At 45.6% G+C, this 18,732-nt stretch overlaps 1 protein-coding gene across 1 annotated transcript in view; it reads right to left on the bottom strand.

The window, feature by feature from the left end:
* Window positions 1–18,732, bottom strand: part of TMEM266 (transmembrane protein 266) — an 83,286-nt gene that overhangs the window by 14,030 nt on the left and 50,524 nt on the right. Inside the window, exons 7-10 of the mRNA XM_030228327.2 lie at window positions 15,909–15,965; window positions 13,916–14,054; window positions 12,324–12,439; window positions 4,018–4,204 (exon numbers count right to left, since the gene is read on the bottom strand). Coding sequence (XP_030084187.1) covers window positions 4,018–4,204; window positions 12,324–12,439; window positions 13,916–14,054; window positions 15,909–15,965 — 499 coding nt within the window. The remainder of the gene's footprint in view (window positions 1–4,017; window positions 4,205–12,323; window positions 12,440–13,915; window positions 14,055–15,908; window positions 15,966–18,732) is intronic.

Raw genomic sequence — 18,732 nt, 5'->3', positions numbered from 1 at the left:
CTTTGTATACCAAACACTAAAAATGATTTGTGCAGAACAAGAAAACATTAGCTGTTATTCTCACCATGACCAGTTACATACTGTATGGGGTAAGAACTCCTTTATCATTTAGAACTTCCTTTATAATTCAGAGATTAATAGATAGGATGATATTTGCCATGATGTGAAATGGCAACCATCTCTGGGAAGAAGAAATGAGCACTCAGGGTATTTCCCTGCTCTCAGAGAAAGGCTGACCACAATGCTCCTAAACATCATTAGTGATGCTGCTGTGCACTCACAGGCAGCAGCTTTCAGCCCAAGCTCTTCACAAACAGAGCTGAAGTGCTCTGAGAGTGCAGCAAATGTCAGAGCTTTGCCCAGGGTTTGCAGCTCTTCCAGCCCTGCCCTTCTCTGAGGTCTGTTTGTTTCCTGCTGTTGATACTGGTACCCTTTGACCTGCAGGCTGAAAACTCTTTCAGCCTTCACATTTGTCTGGTCTGGAGATAAAATTCTTGGCAAGAGAAATAAAACCTCAATTCAAAGCAAATTAAAGGTGAAAAAAATTCCTGCTTCTTTACCATATTAATTAGGAAATGCCCTATATCCATCTATTTTCCATGTGTCAGGAGGTCTCTTGGTGAACTGCTCTGGGGAGACAGAAGTGGGAGGCAGCAACCAGCTCATGGTTCCCAGAATTAGCACAGGACTGGCCTGCAGGAGGAGGCATGAAATGTAAGCTGGGGAGTTAAGGGGCTCTTTGAAAGCCCATTGTCCATCTGACCAGAGCTCTTCCTTCTCCCAGTCTCATACCTGCAATTAAGGCACTTAAAACACAAAGAGCAGGAGATCTGCTGCAGGAAAATGTGGGTGAAAACATGGAATTGCAAACTCCCAAATCAGCCAGCACACACAGAGCTCTCCTGGTGCAGGTCACTGTGTATCCTTACACAAATTTGCAGAGGTGCTGCACGTACCATGTGCTACTGGGGTTCCCTGACTTACTTTACTGAATGCTGTAGTAAATGGTTGCACAAAATCCTGTGTAAATACCAGAGACAAGCTACAGCTGCCCCTGAGGAGCTTTAACTTATGCACTGTCCCATAAAACTTCCAGGTAGGGAAATGAGTAAAAAGTCTCAATGCTTTCTTATTCCATCAGCCCTTCACGGTGAAGAATTCTGCACTGAATGTTCCCATTGTTCAATATAGATGGGGGAAATAAGATTAGCCTGAGATGGAATATCCCATTTTCCCATGGAGTTCTGTTCTCTAGCCAACTCAAGCTTGCTGGTTTGGCAGAATTCAGAGCTCTCTGAAGACAGTGATTTTTTGAAGGCTGACAAAGTTTCATTTGGCAAAAACACAGGCATTCCATTCCATCCCCCAGCCTCAGGTGTTGTATGTAGGGCTAATCCTCTGCCAGAGCATAAAAGAACAGCACATCAGAGCGGGTTCTGCCAAACAGCTGAATGGTGGCTTTGAACTGCTGCCTTCCTCCCCACAGTGGAGGTGACCTGGTCCCTCATTTCTCCTCTCCCTAGCAGTGCCACAGGCCGTGGCAGGTATGTTCCAGAGCTCACAAGTGGCAAGTGGCACTCAGGACGATCAGCTGCAGCCCTCACTCAGGAATCTTTAAGGATAAAAAAACCACAGCTTAGAGAAAACAGCTGCAAAGCAATCCCTAACGTGGTCTGACACACCGGGTAACTTGCAAAAGGTAACCCTTGACCCAAAGGTTAAAACATTGGTGGCTGAAGTTCCAGGCAGAGCAAGTGGTGTGGGAAGAGCTGAAGGCAGCAGAGCCAGTGTGGCTGCAGGAGAGTGCAGGAACTGTCTTGTCTGCCTGTGCTCTGCACAGCCACATCTCTGATATTTCACTTGCTCCAGCAGGTGGGGAGATGGGAGATCCCACCCAGAGGACATGGAGGCACCTTCAGCCATGCCCTGCTGCCCCCTGGCACAGCACAGGCAGCTCTGGCTACCACCTGCACTGTCCAGGAGGGTGCAGAATGAGCAGACACTGCCAGCATGGCAAAGGGAGCATGGAGAAAGCTGCTGCAGCCACTGCCAGCCTATCACTGGGAATAAAAGCTGGTGCCAGAGAGCTGGAGAAGAAAGCCCCAGTCGAGGTGGGGAGGGAGAACAATGAGGCAGGGCTGGCCCAGGATCCTTACTGCATTCTCCAGCTGTGAGCTGAGATTCCCCAGTTACACAGAAGCAATCCCTAAGCCAGCACTGCAAAATGATCCCAGAAATGCTGTGTGAAATCCTCTGCCTGCACCCTGAACACCACTGCTGGTCTGGGGTGTCTCAGGCACTCTGGGTGTGCTGGCAGCCCCATGGCATGGCAGACTACCACAGACTGCTGTAGAACACAGGGAATTTCTCCTGTCCTGCTCCTGCCTCATTCCACAGAAACTACTTGTTCAAATACTGTCACCCTAATTTAGGTTCTGAAAACAAGCACTCAAGGCACCTACAAAGTCTTTCTATGCAATCTGTAATACAGGGCACAAGAAACATTATCTCTGGTATTTTTAGATGATCTCCAGGTATTGGAAATGTATTCGGCATATTCAGTATAAATGTTTAAATATAACATAACTGCACCTGACCCAATAAGTGAAGCAATCCATGTTTTCTTATTTGCTCAATGTCTTTTTTTTTTATCAGTGAAAAGCACAAATCCCTCTAATCATGTAACCTAAGTGCAGAAATCAATCCTGTAGATTGGGAGTCTACTTTGTTGCAAGTGTGGGCAGCATTTTACAGGAAGACATGAATAATGAGTAATTCTGTTAACCTGGATGTTGGAACAAATACCTTGAGCAGAGGAATTTTTAGACCAACCTCCACAGCACTAAAATTTCAGCAAGCCTCCTTACAGTGTGCACAACACTCTCCAGTTCCAAACGTAACCCGCAAGGAACACATGCATAAATTATAATATATCCACTGGGGAAACCTCTGAAATACTACAAAAAAGAGGGAAATGCATTTCAGGGGTCAGTCTGCTCAACTGTCTGCTTTTAAATACAATTTTATATCAGGAATAATTAATGGCTTTACTGTAGCTAGTGCTTAGGTATTATAAAGTGGAAAAAACCAAAACAATTTTCTACATGCTTTCACTACTCTGTAGAGAAAGGAAAGGATTATAATTTGAAAACGTCTAACAGTTTTTAAAGTATCTGTGTCTTGAATTCTAAGGAGTTTAACCAACATAAAGATACTGTGCAAACTTTGTATTCCAACAGATCCACAATAATTAAGCTAAGATGCCCAAGGAATACTAACACACCACTAAAGGCAGAAAGTGTTGTCTCCTCTGGAATATTTCATTTAAAAAGCAGGAGACATTCTGCACTCCACTGCAAGGGCTGGTGGATAGCAGGAAAGGACGTTTGTCTTTTCCAGAAAAAAAATCAGGTCCAGCATTTAGATAATAAATGTGATCTGAGCAGATGTAACTGTGGTTATCCCTGAAGCACAGAGTGCCCAGCAGACACCCCGAGGCAGCAGAGTGCTCATCACCACGGCCACGTGGCACTCAGACAGGCAAGCAGGATGCCCACGCTGCCCTTCCCTCCTTGCCTGGCACCAGTGCTGCCCTGCCCAACACTGGCAGCTTTAGGGAACTGGTGAGAGCACAGCCTCCAGGCAAGGCAAGCCCCACAGCTGATCCAACCACAGAAATGCAAATGGCCAAAGACTAAAACTACTTTTCAATGTTCTTCCCAATTCTCCTGCTTCTACCTGTGAGTGATTATCCTTTGGCCAGCTTTCACTTGGCTGCTGCTCCTCCACTCCAGTGTTTGATGGATGTGACCATGGGGACACTGGGAAGGTACATCGTGGCCATTTGCTTCCCCTCTCACTTCTTTGGCTCTGTTTAGAACCTGCTCCCAAATACAACAGCTCCTGCCACCTCAGAGCAGATGCAGCCCCTGTGCAGGTTGCAGGGAAGCAGTGACCCCCTGCAGGAGAGAAGGGGCTCAGTGGGACCCCCCTGTGCAGGATCAGCCGTGCTCTCACCTCGTGCAGCTCGCAGCTCAGAGATGCTCTCGGTGGCTTCGTCGTCCGAGTCCTCGGTGGCCACCACCTTGTACCTCTTGCTGCTCTGCTTGTTCAGCACGTGTGGGGCCTGCAGGGCAGCCTCTCTCTCTGCAGCCAGGTCCAAGTCCTGCTGAGCAAGGTGGGCCCTCAGCTGCCTGATTTCAAACTAGAGGAAGAAACAACAGCACAAAGCAATGCCATGAGAGCACAGCCAGAAGCTGAAATGTGACAGCTGGGGACCTGCAACTCATCACTGAACACTGCAGGTCTGGGACAACAAAGGGTGCTTGAGCCAGGACATCAGTCCAAGCTGGTGCTGCCCTCCCAGAGCCTAGGTGAGCTGGACCATTGCTCACATAGCTAAACACAATGACTGCCTCCTGCTGCTCCTCTGTTCTGCACAGTTGTGTCCTGAAGGTAATTCTGGACAATTTTAACAAGTCTTACTGCACAACCTCACGTAACCTTTATAGCAAGAGACCACTTTAGGCATTTTGGAGTTAGGTTCATGACAAATATCCCTAACCAGACTTTGTAATGAGGCTTCCAGTGGAGGGGAGGGTCGCTGAGCAGCACCCAGAACAGTCCTCCCTCACTAATCACACAAGGGTAGGATACTTCAGTCCTCTTCTGACTTGAAATCTTCTGTACTCAGCACTGTGCAGAAAACCCTGGGAAAGGTTACCACTTTTCTGGCCATTCATCTCAAACATGTAAAAGAACTTCTGCAGCCACAAGGGGATTTGCTCATGACTGCTGTTATAAAGCAGACACCTGAAAAAAAGAAGCTACCAGGTACAATCTGACTGAGGAATACAGCAGATTTCGGTTTTGATGGCCAGTATCTTCTATGATGCAAGAAGAAAATTTTTTTTGATAGGCTGCAGAGACCCTTTAAACCCTTATACAAGCAGGAAAAAACTCCCTGTGCCACAGAGCACAGCTGTGGGGCTGCAAGGAAGAGCTTCTCTTTGAAAGAGTAACTCTTTAAAACAGTGACCAAGTCATGTCTAATTCTAGAGCTGGAGAGGGAAGCACAAATGAGGTGAGTAACAGGCAAGCACTCCAATGTGGCATTGCTGAGCCCCCCTGGCTCAGGGCCTGCAGAGCCACAGGAGGACACGGCAGTGCCACTGCACACCCACAGCACACAGGGAACTGGCACCTCCGTGCTGGAAAAGTGGTGTGGAACAGCCCTGGCTGAGTGCACCTGGCTGTGCCTCACCCTCAGATGCGACTCAGATCTGTTTCACTGGCAGATTTTGGAACCCATCACCACACCCCACTCGTTCCACTGCAGTCACACGTGGTGCGAACACTGGGGAGGGGAAGCCAGACAGGATTTCCACAGATTCAGAAAGGAAAAGGGATTCCAGTTGGCCACACCTGGAGACTATCTGCTTTCCAGAGCAGCTGGGAAGGAACTACACTAACTGGAAGGCCTATTGCAAGACTCAAATCTAGAAAGCCAAAGGGCAGCTCAAGCTTTCCAGATGCCATTAAAGCAGCTAATCCAGGGCTCTAACAAAGCACACAGCTTTTCCTCCACCTGCAATCCAGTTGCAAAGAGCTGGCTGCAAGTGCTCACTGCATTTAACCAAAGGTCTCCTGGCAGAGGCAGTCAGGAGTCAGGTGGAATCAGCAAATGTCAAAATATTGCCCTGCTCCCTGATTTCCTGCAATGAAGCCTCCATGGCAGATTCTTGTTATTGCATAGCTAGGAAGAACTGGCACTGCCAACTCTGTTCCCAGCCAGCCTGGAGCATCCTGAAGCTCAAGGTGCTTGTACAGTATGAACATAGGGAATTTTAAGTTTTAGCCTTGACTTGAAAAAAAACAAGGAATCACAAAGAATACCTTACATTCCACCTTTAAAGAAAGATACCCTTTCGGACACACCTTTGGTTTTAATGGAAGAAATGCACTCAAACAAATTAGGCAAAAAAGAAATTTGGAGATTTTTTTTTTCATGTTGCCTAGCTCAAACATAATTTCTGTTTTTCTACATTTCACCCTTCAAAAACATTCACATGTGTCAGAAAAAGAAATAACTGTCATTGAAATGCTTGATTTCTGTCCTAGAGGTATGGTAAGATTTCCTTTTTTCATACAAGACAAAAAATCTAGCAAGTATTTTTTAACCCAAAGAGACAGAACTAGCTAAAAGTCAGCTCAATAACTATTGAGTCTGCATCAGATCCAACTTAAGGAGCTTCAGCATTTCCGAAGGTTTGTTGAGCATTGTAAGGGTCAGAAGCCTGAACGCATCACTGCGTTATACAGGTGTGGAGGAGAAACGGGGAGAGCCCAGACTCCTCCTGCCCACTCACAGCTCCTGGGACGGAGTGAGCATTTCCAAACAGCTCAGGTTATGGCCAGGTCACTGCCGGGTCACTGCCGCGTCACTGCCAGCCCCGCAGGGCCGGGCAGCGGCTCCGGACCCAGCCCGCGAGTGCCGCGTTCGGCTCCGGCCCCGGACACGGGCCCGCCGCGCGGCTCTGCTGCCACCTGCCGAGCGCAGCGGGAACTGCAGCCGCGCCACCAACAGGGACACACCGGGCACGGGGACACACCGGGCACGGGGACACCAACCGGGTATGGGGATACACCGGGTACAGGGACACACCGGGCACGGGGACACACCGGGTATGGGGACACACCGGGCACGGGGACACACTGGGTATGGGGACACACCGGGCACAGGGATACACTGGGTATGGGGATACACCGGGTACAGGACACACTGGGTATAGAGATACACAGGCTATAGGGATACACGGGGTACAGGACACACCAGGTATAGGGATACACCAGGTATGGGACACACCAGGCATGGGGATACACTGGGCACCAAACACACCGGGCACAGGGATACACCGGGCACAGGGATACACCGGGCACCGAAGACACACCGGGCACGGGTTACACCGTCACAGACACTGAACTGGGCTCCAGTGTCACCCTGTCACAGGCACCAGACTGGGGCACTGCTGTCACCCTGTCACAGGCACTGAGCCTGGGCACTGGTGTCACCCTGTCACAGATACCAAATCTGGGTGCCAGCGTCACCCTGTCACAGGCACTGAACCTGGGCACTGATGGCCTCCTGTCACAGATGAGAAACAGAGGAACAGTTTTTGTTCATAAAGGATCTACAGAGAGCATTGGCTGGGTAGGAATTGTTTCCTAAGCATTATCCCAGGATCCTGCAGGTGCTGGAACACAGTGTCAGCCACTGAAAGCAACCCCTAAGCCAGAACTTGTGTCAGGGCGAGTTCCTTACAGGTGAAATGCAGCAAGAGGCTGCATGAGCAAACTGGGTTGTAGGTGCTTCTATCTACTGAAGATTATACTGCACACTGACCTCAGGCAGCTCTAATGTGTACAGGAGCTAATGAGATTGCTCTGACTGCATTCAGGCAGTCCAGAGCAGCTAAAATAAACCATTAGGAGGGATATATAACAGTCTTTTTAAGGTAAAATTCTGGGCCAAGGTAACGTGTCAAATTTCTATTTGCAGTAGGAGCTGGAGCAGCACAGCTGTACTGAGGAAACCACGGTCTGTACTTCAGGTACACCATCCTCTCCTCAGCCTATGGGCAGAAGCACACTGTACACATCATCATCAGTGAACCAAGAAAAGGCATATAAACTTCAACATATGCTCTGATTTGCTTAAATTAACTAAGAGGTATCAGCTCTGTGGAAGAACCTTGCAAATCTCAAAGAGAGCCAGTGAGAAAAAAAATGCTCTTGTGTAGAAGATAACTTGTGACCAAGGAGACAAAGGTAAAGCACCTCCTGACACCCAGGACATTCATGTTCCTTAACCACACCTACTTTGGGAGCTTCTGGTGGGTGTTCACCAGTAAGTTCCAACATACTCTGTAAGGGGAAAAGGACTTTTGAAAACCTCATAGAACCCCAGTATAATCTAAACTGCAATGGAACTGGGAGGGCCATTTAATCCAGCACCTTGCTTAAAGCAGCTCCATTTAGCTCAGGTTGCTGAAAGTCTGTCCTCTCAAATTCTGACTATCTCCAGGCTGTGTGTGCACAGCACCACCTCCCTGGCAAGATGCCCCAGTGCTTGCCCATTCTCACAAGGAAAATGTTTGTTCTTGGATTTCACAGGAAGTTTGCACATGCCATGCTTGTGCACTGTCACTGTGCACCTCTGAGAACTGTCTGGGGACACCCACCACTATGGAGCTGAAGACAGCAACAAATGTGGCTGATGTGAAAATACACTTAGTGCCAAGAAAAAGCTTTATAGAAGAATGAGTAACTAGATTGTCTGGCATGAAGAGAAAGTTCACCAGTGGGAAATTGAAACTTACCATTTTCAAAATCTGTTACATGTCCTCTTACAGCACAAACCTGGCAAAATTTTGTCAGGAAACAAACCAGAAATAATTATGGGGCACTCCTGAGCACTTCCTCACTCAAATGATGCATTAGGTGATTATTTCTAAGCAGGTAAACTGACAGACCTACCTGGAGCTCTAGATAACATCTCCTTTCACATGCCTGGTTTTATTAAGTGGGCCACCCATCCTAGCTGATATTTTATAATACACATGTAAGACTCAGAAAGAGACTCAGCAGTGAATCATGGAGTACTCCCCTTTAATGGCCTAACAACAGAGTAGGACTGACATAGTTTCTGAGAGATCAATGAACATTTTAGCCAGAAGCTTACTTGTGTCTAATGCAGGAGCAATAACTTTGCTCGATTCTATTAGTGCAGTCTGTACAGAATGCCCTGCCCTAAAACTCATCTGCCACTGGGATACAATCCAATGTTTATTTCCATTAGTTTAGCCATTGTTGGTAACAATAAAAATCAGGAGACAGTTGCAAACTAATGATTTATAGGTGGAATAAAACACGGGATGACCTTGGCTGCCTTCCATCCACCAAGAGAATGACTGGTAGTTAGAAATAAATTAAAATTATTGTGAGAGGATAGCATACGTTATTTCTCCAATAGGAAATTTTACCAGCTAAATAGCCCTGTCATTAAACTGGCAGCTGTTGTACAAATTATATTCCAAGATAAAAAAAGCAATTACAGCTCCCCTAGTTGTTGCTCTGTTAAGAATGCTGAAAACCCCAGTTCTGCACTGACAGAAAAGGAGCTCTGGTGTGATAAGGGTAAGCACATACTCCTGGCTGGGCTGTGTTCAGCTGGATGACTCTTCTGAAAGCTAAGCAGAAAAGATCAGGTAAGTATATCTATTATCACAAATGGAAATTCCTTTACAGGTGATTCCAGAGAAAAAGAGCAATCTTCTCTGACTGGAATTTGTAGCTAATGAAAATTTACAACTTTGTTTTGCAATTTAAGCTATTCTGATAAAGCAAAACCATCAGCAATATACTCTTCATATTCCTGACAGTGACTGCAGTGAGACTTCTTTTCCTTTTACCTTTACCCATTTTTAGCAATGCCTCGTGCTCCATTCCTGTTTAATAACTTCTTTTTTTGGCCAATGGAGGATAAATAAAAAGCAAACTATTCAAACAGTTGCAGGGGGGTGCTACAGAGAACAAAGTGGTGGTCTGTGCAAGTCGAATTTATAAATATATTCTGTTTTTCAGATGTACAGCTAGCCAAAGAGCAACATGTGGAAAGAGCAACATATTTGCAAAAGTACATCTCCAATGTCAGGAATGGAAATGTACTTTATAGTTGTGATACACCATCACTGGTCAAAAAAACCACAACTGACAAAAGAAAGAGAATTCAAAAAGATGAAGGGAGGTTGTGTCTTTCCTGCTTTTAATTTTTAAAACAGAAATCCTGGTTTTGTCTGCCTAGCATTAAGCACCAGCTTCAAATCAGCATGGGACTTCTCAGAGAAACAGCCACCAACTATTTTTGTTTTAAATGCCAAGCAAAACAGGCTAACTATTTCTCCCAATTCCTCCAATGAAATAATTAAGACTTTGCTTGAAATTGTCAAGATCATTTCATCTGCAGAATATGCCAGACCCCGAGAATTCTAACCCCAATTGCCTGAGCAGCAGCAAAGCAGTAAGAAAACAAACACAGGAGCTCAGCAAAGGAAGTGCTGGGAAACCTTTCCAGCAGGAATGCTCTCAGCCCCACCTGTAGCTACTGAATAAATGCAATTATTAATCCCAGTGTGGTCACAGAGGTGCAGCACAGGGTGAGGCAGTGCCTGCCCCCCTGCTGGGCTGCAGGGAACCAGGGTGACCTGTGTGCCCCAGCAGCCCTGCCCTGGCACAGCTGGCACCACACGGGCAGGGCAGCCTGGAACCCTCCTGGCTGCTGCTCTGCTCTGGGCTCAGCCAGACTGCTGCAGGCAAACTCCCCCCAAAACAGACAAGCACACAGACACACCAGGAACCAGCAACCCTTCAGAAAGCTCAGGAAAGATGATCAAACAAAAAAGCAAAAACCTGGCAGAAATTGAGACATTAAATACCATTAGGAGCCATTTTGCCCATCAGACGCTGTACACAACATTAATGGGAATATTATAAAGCTGACAACTTTTTCTTGACTGAATTATGAAGCTAATAATTTACAAACAAAGCATGCAGTACTCCTGTCAAGTCTTGTGTTACTCACTGCAGCAAATTAGTACATTTACCTGGTATTATACAGCTGAGACAGTTGTTTGGCAGTGAGTCAGGCCAGTGAGAGGGATTTAGCACACTGTCATCTTTCTACAGACTGTATTTTTCCATAGCAGATGACACTTGAAAGCTGCAAGAGAACCTGCTCTGTTTTCTCAGACTGACTCCTCTCCCAGTGCAGCATTTCTTTGTTTGCTGTGCAGGTTGGGACCATCAGAGCTCAGATTTAGGGTGACTCTGGCCAGACACTCAGGAGCACCTGGCTCAGAATGAAGAGCAGCAAGAGCTGCTCCTGAACCCCACCTGGGATCAGACTATGAAACTATAACACCAAAAATTGTTTAGAGATTCAGAGTGTTATCTGGCTGTATAGCAAAGTTCCTAAAAACACATCTTTTACAATTTATGATTGTCAAGACATTTAATATGGTCTGACAGACAAAGTACTGCACTGGGACTCAAGAAATCACTGATTTCTGTCCCTTGTAAAATGGGGTGTACATCTGGCAATTTCACAACCTTGACAGGACCCAAATCACTAAGTAACTGTGCAGAGGTGTTATGAAGAGCACTGCAGTTTTGCCACCCAAGACAACATAGCTGGCACCTACTAATTTTTGGCAGAAGCCAACCTTAGGCTTAGAACTTTGGCTGAGTGATTCAAAAACAGCATTATGAAATGACACAGTGTCTATAGCTCTCCCTAATGCATCACAAAGACAAAGCAACTTCCCACCACAGCAGTTCATTGCAGACACCCAGGCTGACATCCAGGAGATCTGGACCTAAAGCTAAAATTCCATTTGGAGACCTAAATATTGATGGTTTGATATTTCAAAAGTACCTGCCACAAGCCAGGAATGGTAGTTGAAGCTAGAAATCTCCAGGATTTATTTGGACTGTATCTCATAGGTCCCCTTTGACTGAAACAAGAAGTAAATCACCTGGGGATCATCTGGTTGTGGTCTGGTGGTCACCTCAACACTCACTTATCCCGAGCCTCAACATCCATCCCTGCTTTCTACTTTAAAGCAAGTTAGTCAAGAACTCATTTGCATAAGACAAATGGCAAAAACTCCTGGCTCATTGCCCCAAAAATGGTTTTACACCTTTTTCATGTAAAATATATTCACTTGAGATATTTCAAACTTCACCTTCCCTTACCTCTAGACTGAATCACTGAACATTTGGGGGCCTGGAAAGAGTCTTAAATCTTGACTTGCTTCCAGGAACTAGAAGCTTCTACTGCAACATTCTGAGCTTGCCAGGAGTCTCTGACTGACCTAGAGGGAAGCCACCCCTTGCATTTAAAGCAGGGAAATACACTTCTTTAAACTGCAAATCCTTTTCCCAGGAATACTAGCTGCAGTCTCCAACAATGCCTTTTGTATGTTAGCACCATTCAAGCTAGCTGCTCTCATTTAACAAATGACATCCTGGAACCATTCATTTTCTGTTGCTCACATTTGTTTTCCTCACCTCTGAAAACACAAGCCCAGCAGCAGAGGCAGCTGCTGGACAAACACCACACTGGCAATATCCTGGCTGCAGCTAATGCTCCCTTAGCACTGAGACCTGTCACAAGTCCCAGTGGTACTTCTCAAAGCTCAGCCTGCAGCGAAGTACATGAACTGTTTGACAAGATATGCATAAATAAAGACAGAACTGAACTTTACCCCTTGTTCTTGGCAGATCTGGGTTAGTCTTTCCAGCTGCTCATCTTGAATAACTTTTGCCTTCTCATATTGCTGAATCATCATCTCCATCTCCACTTTCACTGGAAGGACATAGGCTGGAAAACACAAATAACACTTAAAGCAATCCAGCTGTGATTTGGTTTTTTATCAGGAAGAAAACCTTTACAGGCCAAAGAACATCATCCCTTGCATCTAGAGAAATAGAGTACTTCCAATAGAAGCAGCACCAGAGCACATTTTTCAGGGAAGGATTTCTAACATAGGAAATGCAGGGTCTACATATTGTTTGGTCAGACCTCCATCTGCCTGGCTGAACTGAAATGCATGCTGCCTGCTCTTCCCAGATTCCATGCTAGTACAGCTCTTCCCCAGGGTTGACCACAGATTTCCTGGACTACTGGGTAGGAGGATTTTATCTTTAGAGTCAGTCCCATTCCCTCTAAACCTGAACAGCACAGCTCCCTCAGGAAAAGAACTATTCCACAGCCCTAACCATTTAATTCCTAGACTTTGTGGTAAGAAATCAGTTCTTAATGGACACAGCAGACTAAGAAAGATATTTTGAAGAAAAAAAAAGGGCATTTATCTTCTATGGCTTCTCAAGCTACAGCCCAGTTTTCAATGTATTTTCTGAATGGCTCTAGAAATTTTGCTCCTGACTTAACTATGGCAAACTCACACTGATCAGAAAAGCTGGACAATACATACTGCAATTAATGTTTTCTGAAGTTACACAAAATCCTGCAGTTTTGTTTTATGCTTCAATCAGAGGGCTATGACCTCTCCTGAACTCTGAACACAAAGTTTCCTGGGCATTTAAACCCAAAATAACAACTTAACTCTGATTTTCACACATGAGCAAAATGGCCATTCGTTTATTTCTTTTCCCTAAGCTGCCTGAAGCTGCTGAGCACACAGTCACCTACACTAAAGTCCTTGCTTCCAGGCCCAGCCACAGACTCTGCTCTCTGCAACCTTGACTTGCTGGGCCCTTCTCATCTCCCCTGGCAGATCCCCACAGAGATCTGTGCAAAACACCCCCAATGTGCACTTCATTTCCAGGATGTGCAGCATGCAGAGAGCACCTCCTGCTGGGAAACCCCAGGGCAAGAAAATCCTCCTGGAATCCTACAGAAAACTTAGGTACTGACAAAAACTTAGAAAAGAAAGTCCCAAGACAGAGCTGGCTGTATGGTTATGAGGAGGGTGCAGCAAATATTAGCAAAGCAGAGAATAAATTCTTTTGCAGAATCAGGAATGACAACTGGTGGCAAGAGACATAAAGCAGCAGGTAAGCACATTTACTCTACAGGACAGGGGATAGGAAGGTGCCTAACAGGAAAACAAACCAATGAATTATAAAGGCTCCTAGAGAGCAGGAGATACAGCCATGATCTCCAGACCTACTCTCCTCCATGGGAGTCATAACTCTCTTCTGTTCAGTGCCAGCAAAATGCAAGAGTAAGGACAATGACAGGAACAGTGCTAGCAAGCAATTTTCTGTATTTTTAAAACCTCTTTTCCCCAGCCTGCCAGGTGATGTTGCAATCACAAGCTGAGTCCTCACTCACCATCAATGATCCTCTTCACTCTCCATATCCTCAGAGTGATGATAAGGCTGATGGCATCCCACGGGCTGCTGGGGCCGTTGGCCACTGTTGAGGCCACCATTGGTGCCAAGGACAAGATTATGATAGCACCATCAAACACCTGGAGAGAAATCAGCTTTTTCAAACCTTTCCTTAAATCATATCATCCCTGCCATTCCTCTTTGAAATCTGGAAGGAGTCCCTCTTTGTCCAAAAGAAATGCAATTATGTACCTATTTGAAAGGGATATGAGAGGTGGCCAAGCCACAGAAAGGCTGCATCCTTTTTGGGTAGCACAACAGAATTCCTCAGTGCTTTTTATGAGGTGAGGAAAGATAAACTGTGGTGGAAGGGAGGGGGGAGAGAAAGGTATTTGGAAATACTGACCAAAATCCCCAAGGAGAAGTGATAGTCTAAATGTTATTACAGCCAAGCGTTTTATCATCACTGGTTTTTATTACCTGTTACTTGGCATAATGTCATCTAAAAAGAAAAATAAAAAAAAAAAGCAATCCCTCCCCATAGATCTTGCTGTCTAAATGAAGAGATCAAGAAGACAAGTAGAAAAAGATGGAGCCAGGAGACTTGATGGCTCTTGGCCATGTCCTGGCAACACAACACAACACAACACAACACAACACAACACAACACAACACAACACAACACAACACGTGTGGGGATGGCTGTGCACCCAGACAAAAGGCTGCCTCTCACTTCCATGGGGCAGCAAGGCTTGTGAGGAGTGTGACAACTGGGACTGCTCTGAATGATTCATGTGACACTGGCTGCACTGGAATTAGATCAGAAAAAGCAATTGTGTAAAGCATGAGACAGAAATGAGCCAGTACATGTGCTCCAGAGCCAAGTGGCAGCAGTGCCGTGTCTGTCCCACACTGGCCCAGCAGAGTAGAACAGCACCAGGCTCTCACTCCTGCTGAAATGTCCATGGAGTAACTGTTTGCCCTTCCCTGCTGCCAAGACCCATGGATTAACTGCTTGCATAAAGAGGCAGGGCACAGATTTCTGCAGGATCTACATATTCAGAACTGTGTATAACAATACAGTTATTGAAAAGACAGTGTATAAAAACTGTGTATAACAATACAGTGTATTGAAAAGAAATACTTCTTACTGCAGCCACTCCATGGGCAGTAAAAAATATCACTATTCCAAATTACCAAAATGAATTATCAGAAACTGCTGCATTTAGCCTTAATAATAAGAAACTGTGAATCAACTATTTCAGTTTCTTTTTTTTTTTTTTTTAAGCAAAACAAGTCAAAATGTTTACAACTTCATTACAAAAATATGCAAGTCTCTACACTGATTATGCTCTAAGAACACCCAGATTGTCTTCTGGTTCTTCCTGCACAGCAGTGGCTTATGAGGTAGTATCAAGAAAGAACTTTTAATTTTTCCTGATCTTCAGATTTCTGCTCAGATTTGGATTATGTATTATTTATTACACACAAATTTCCTTTTCTTTCTATATATATTCTAGGTAATTTTTATTTTGAGGTACTAATTACAGTGTTTATCAAAACAATTTCACAGTAAAAATGGGGGTTTTGTCAAACCAGGAAACTAAACTACATGCAATTTTTCAACTAACTCAACTAATTTCAACTCAATTATGGCAATGGGGATATAAAAACTCAGGTGACAATTTTTACATTTCAGGGCAGCAGTATTGTCAGACCAGCACAGCTCTAACAACAAAAGCCACACAAAGAGCAAGAAGACCAAAATCCCTCCCTTCATAAAATATTTTCAAATACTGCAATCTTCTGAGTCTCTCACAGAAAAAGGGACTGCAGCACTCAGCTATTGATATGCACATAATGACAAGAATGTGTGTATTTATCTGCCTTAAAAGACATTGCATTGCAGCAGGTTAATAACAAAGCCATCTAAAGCAGTTCTTCATGGTCTTACTGGGGCTGTCTGGAAAATAGTACCAAGAGAGAGAGCTTACCTCTATCTTGTTTTCAATGTAATCCCATATGCCAAGGACCACAATCCTCAAAATAGTCTAGTAAAACAGATTAGGGGGAAAAAGATTATGAATGTTATTGCAGTCTTAGATAAATATTTAGTCCTTTACCTATTTAGGAAATAATTTTTTGTCTTATTTAAGAATTATACATTTCTTCTAAATAATAATCAGGTTCTAGAAATGGCTAAACTTCTATATTTAAAAAGCAGACATTGCTTCCCAACCAGTATATTGACTTAGCAAAACCTCCAAATACAAGTTCCAAGTTCAAATACTCATCAGTCTTTCCATCTTCCTAAAATTCTGCTTTCAGATTTGTGTGATTTAGATAACCAACCCTCCCCAGCCTCCTGACCCAAGCCTATGTAAGATCCACCATGGGGCTCCCTCAGTCAGAATAGGGGAAAATTCTCTTTTCTGGCCATCTTTGATATGCCAATGCTTACTGATTTTCTAAGAGAAGAGGCCCTGTCCTGTCCTGATGCCCAAAGGTACTGACATTCCATCAGCCTGAAGAGCAGATGCTCTTCACTGCAGTTGAAGGCAGTTGCTTTATTGTAAGATCCCAGAAAGACACGGGATAAGGGAGAAAAATATCTCTGTGATCCATCTCTCTATGAAGCAAAACAGAAACAAGTAGCCTCAACAGCTAAAAAAGAGGAACAAAGAAAAAACACAGAATGAACCAATGGTGAATTCCTATTAAAAATCCAATGGCACCTTTCCTAATTTTTAATTTGGCTTTCAGAAGATACAATAAAAAAAAAAAATCCATCAGTCAACTGGCAATTGATATTGAACTGACATAAAAGTTCAATTGGTAGGGATGTTTCCTGCCAACAACAACAGGTCAGATTTTGACAGACATGAGGAGTGTGCAGCTGGAGCCCTACAAGGGCCACCAAAATGCTGCTTTCTCCACTGAAGAGCAGCATAATTAGTGCTCAGCAGGCCTACATGTCAGGGGCTGACTCTGATGCATAGATGCATCTCCTCCTCACTACAAATACAAACCTTAAATCCCAAGCAGCTCTGAACTGATGCCAAACACACCAGCAGTACCTGACTGCAGAACAGCACAGAATTGTTCAGCAGTGCTCCTGTGTGTGGCTCTGCCAACCCCCAGAAGCCCAAGTGCCCCAGCTGGCTGGGATGACTGTGCTCCCTTTTCCTGGCACTGCAAGCCTGGATAACAGCACTTCCCCTGCCCTGCCCAGGGGGACACTGCTGCTGTGGGGCAGATGGTGCTCCCAGAGCCCAGCCCCACAGCACCAAGGAGCAGGAAAGTGAAGCAGCCAACACCTCAGAAATGGGGGATGCAGAGGCACAGGCCAAGGCTGGCTGAGAAAGGCAGGCATGAGCCAGAAGACAAAGTGCAGCATCCTCTTTCCTCTCCAAAAATGATGATACTCCACAGAGACAGCAAGATCCACCAATGCTGCCAGTCTGTAAAACTAAAAACACTTCCAAAGCACTTGACAAATGCAGCAGGGGAGTAAGGCTCTCTCCATAATAACCTATAAATAAACCTCAAGGTTTATTTATTGTGTGGAGGAAGAGATGCACAACAACAGGTGCTCAAGTCTCTTAATAACCCCAGACTGGCCAGCACAATGTGATCTGACACAGGGACAAGGTGTTAAGCACATGTGCTGCTGAGCAGCCAAGGCACTCCTGCAGCCACAGCTCAGCTCCTGAGCTGAATTCTGCCAGGAAAAGCACCCCAGCTCCTCTGCCAGCACCTCCCTCAGTCCCCACCCAGGAGCTGCACAAAAAGCTGGAGTACAACTGACCTGTGAGCCCGTCAGTTCAGTGGTACCAGTGACCTGGGGCCCACGCAGGTTCCACAGCAGGCAGCCCTGGCAAACACACCAGGACAGGCAGAGCCTTCCTGGGGCACCACCTCTCCTACACCACCTGCTGAGAGCACAGCTCAGCCTCTGCTCTGCTTGGGTAGCACTTAAAAAGTGCCAGGTCAACAAGCAACTAACACAGGACAGCTGAGCACTTAACCTCACAGAAACTGAGGGTGAAAGTCTTCCTTCCTTTGGCCAGGTGTGCACAAAGGTATTTTCACTGAAATGAGGCATATCTGCACAAACACTGCCTCACAACCCTAAACATGATTTAACATCGGGCTGCTGAGGGAATTTTAAAAGGTATTTTCCTTCCTGCCTTTTTAATTCCTGACTGCAGCATTTCAATCGGACTGTGCTACTGCCAAGGGCTGGAAGCTAACACAAATGTTTTCATTGCCACACTGCTGCTGTGAATCAGCACAAGCCAGCAGGGACTGAAGTCTACTTGGCAGATATTTAGTGCAGGATTGGGTGCTGGTGTCCAGCACAACGTACCCAGATGATCAGCACCTTGGCTCTCAGCTCGAGCAGACGCTGCAGGAAGGTGAGCGTAAGGGTGGGGTAAGCAACTCCTCCCACCCCAGAGGTTCACCCTTCAGAACCAGCTGGGCACAGCTGGGGGTAAGCTTAGAAAACATTTATTCTGCATGGAAGCCATTCAAGCTGTGCACCAGCACTGTCACTCTTAACACCCATCCCCACTGAAGTGCCAGGAGCCAGGAAAGGCAGCCTGCCCTTGGTGACCCGAGCGAGCCCAGCCTGGCCACCCCTGGGCCAGCACAGCTGCAGAGCAGCCCTGGCTGTGCCCACTGTGCCTCTGTGTGCCCAGGGCAGAGAGAACACCCACTGCTGCTGCCACAGCTCTCACCCAGAAAAGGTGGAACCAAAGAAATTTGGATTTACTGGGCACCTCCTTGATGGCTTAGTATAAAAAATGCTTTGAC

Source organism: Serinus canaria, chromosome 10 (genome assembly GCF_022539315.1).
Source record: "Serinus canaria isolate serCan28SL12 chromosome 10, serCan2020, whole genome shotgun sequence".
NCBI lineage: Eukaryota > Metazoa > Chordata > Aves > Passeriformes > Fringillidae > Serinus > Serinus canaria.
This window is presented reverse-complemented; position numbering and strand designations above follow the sequence as displayed.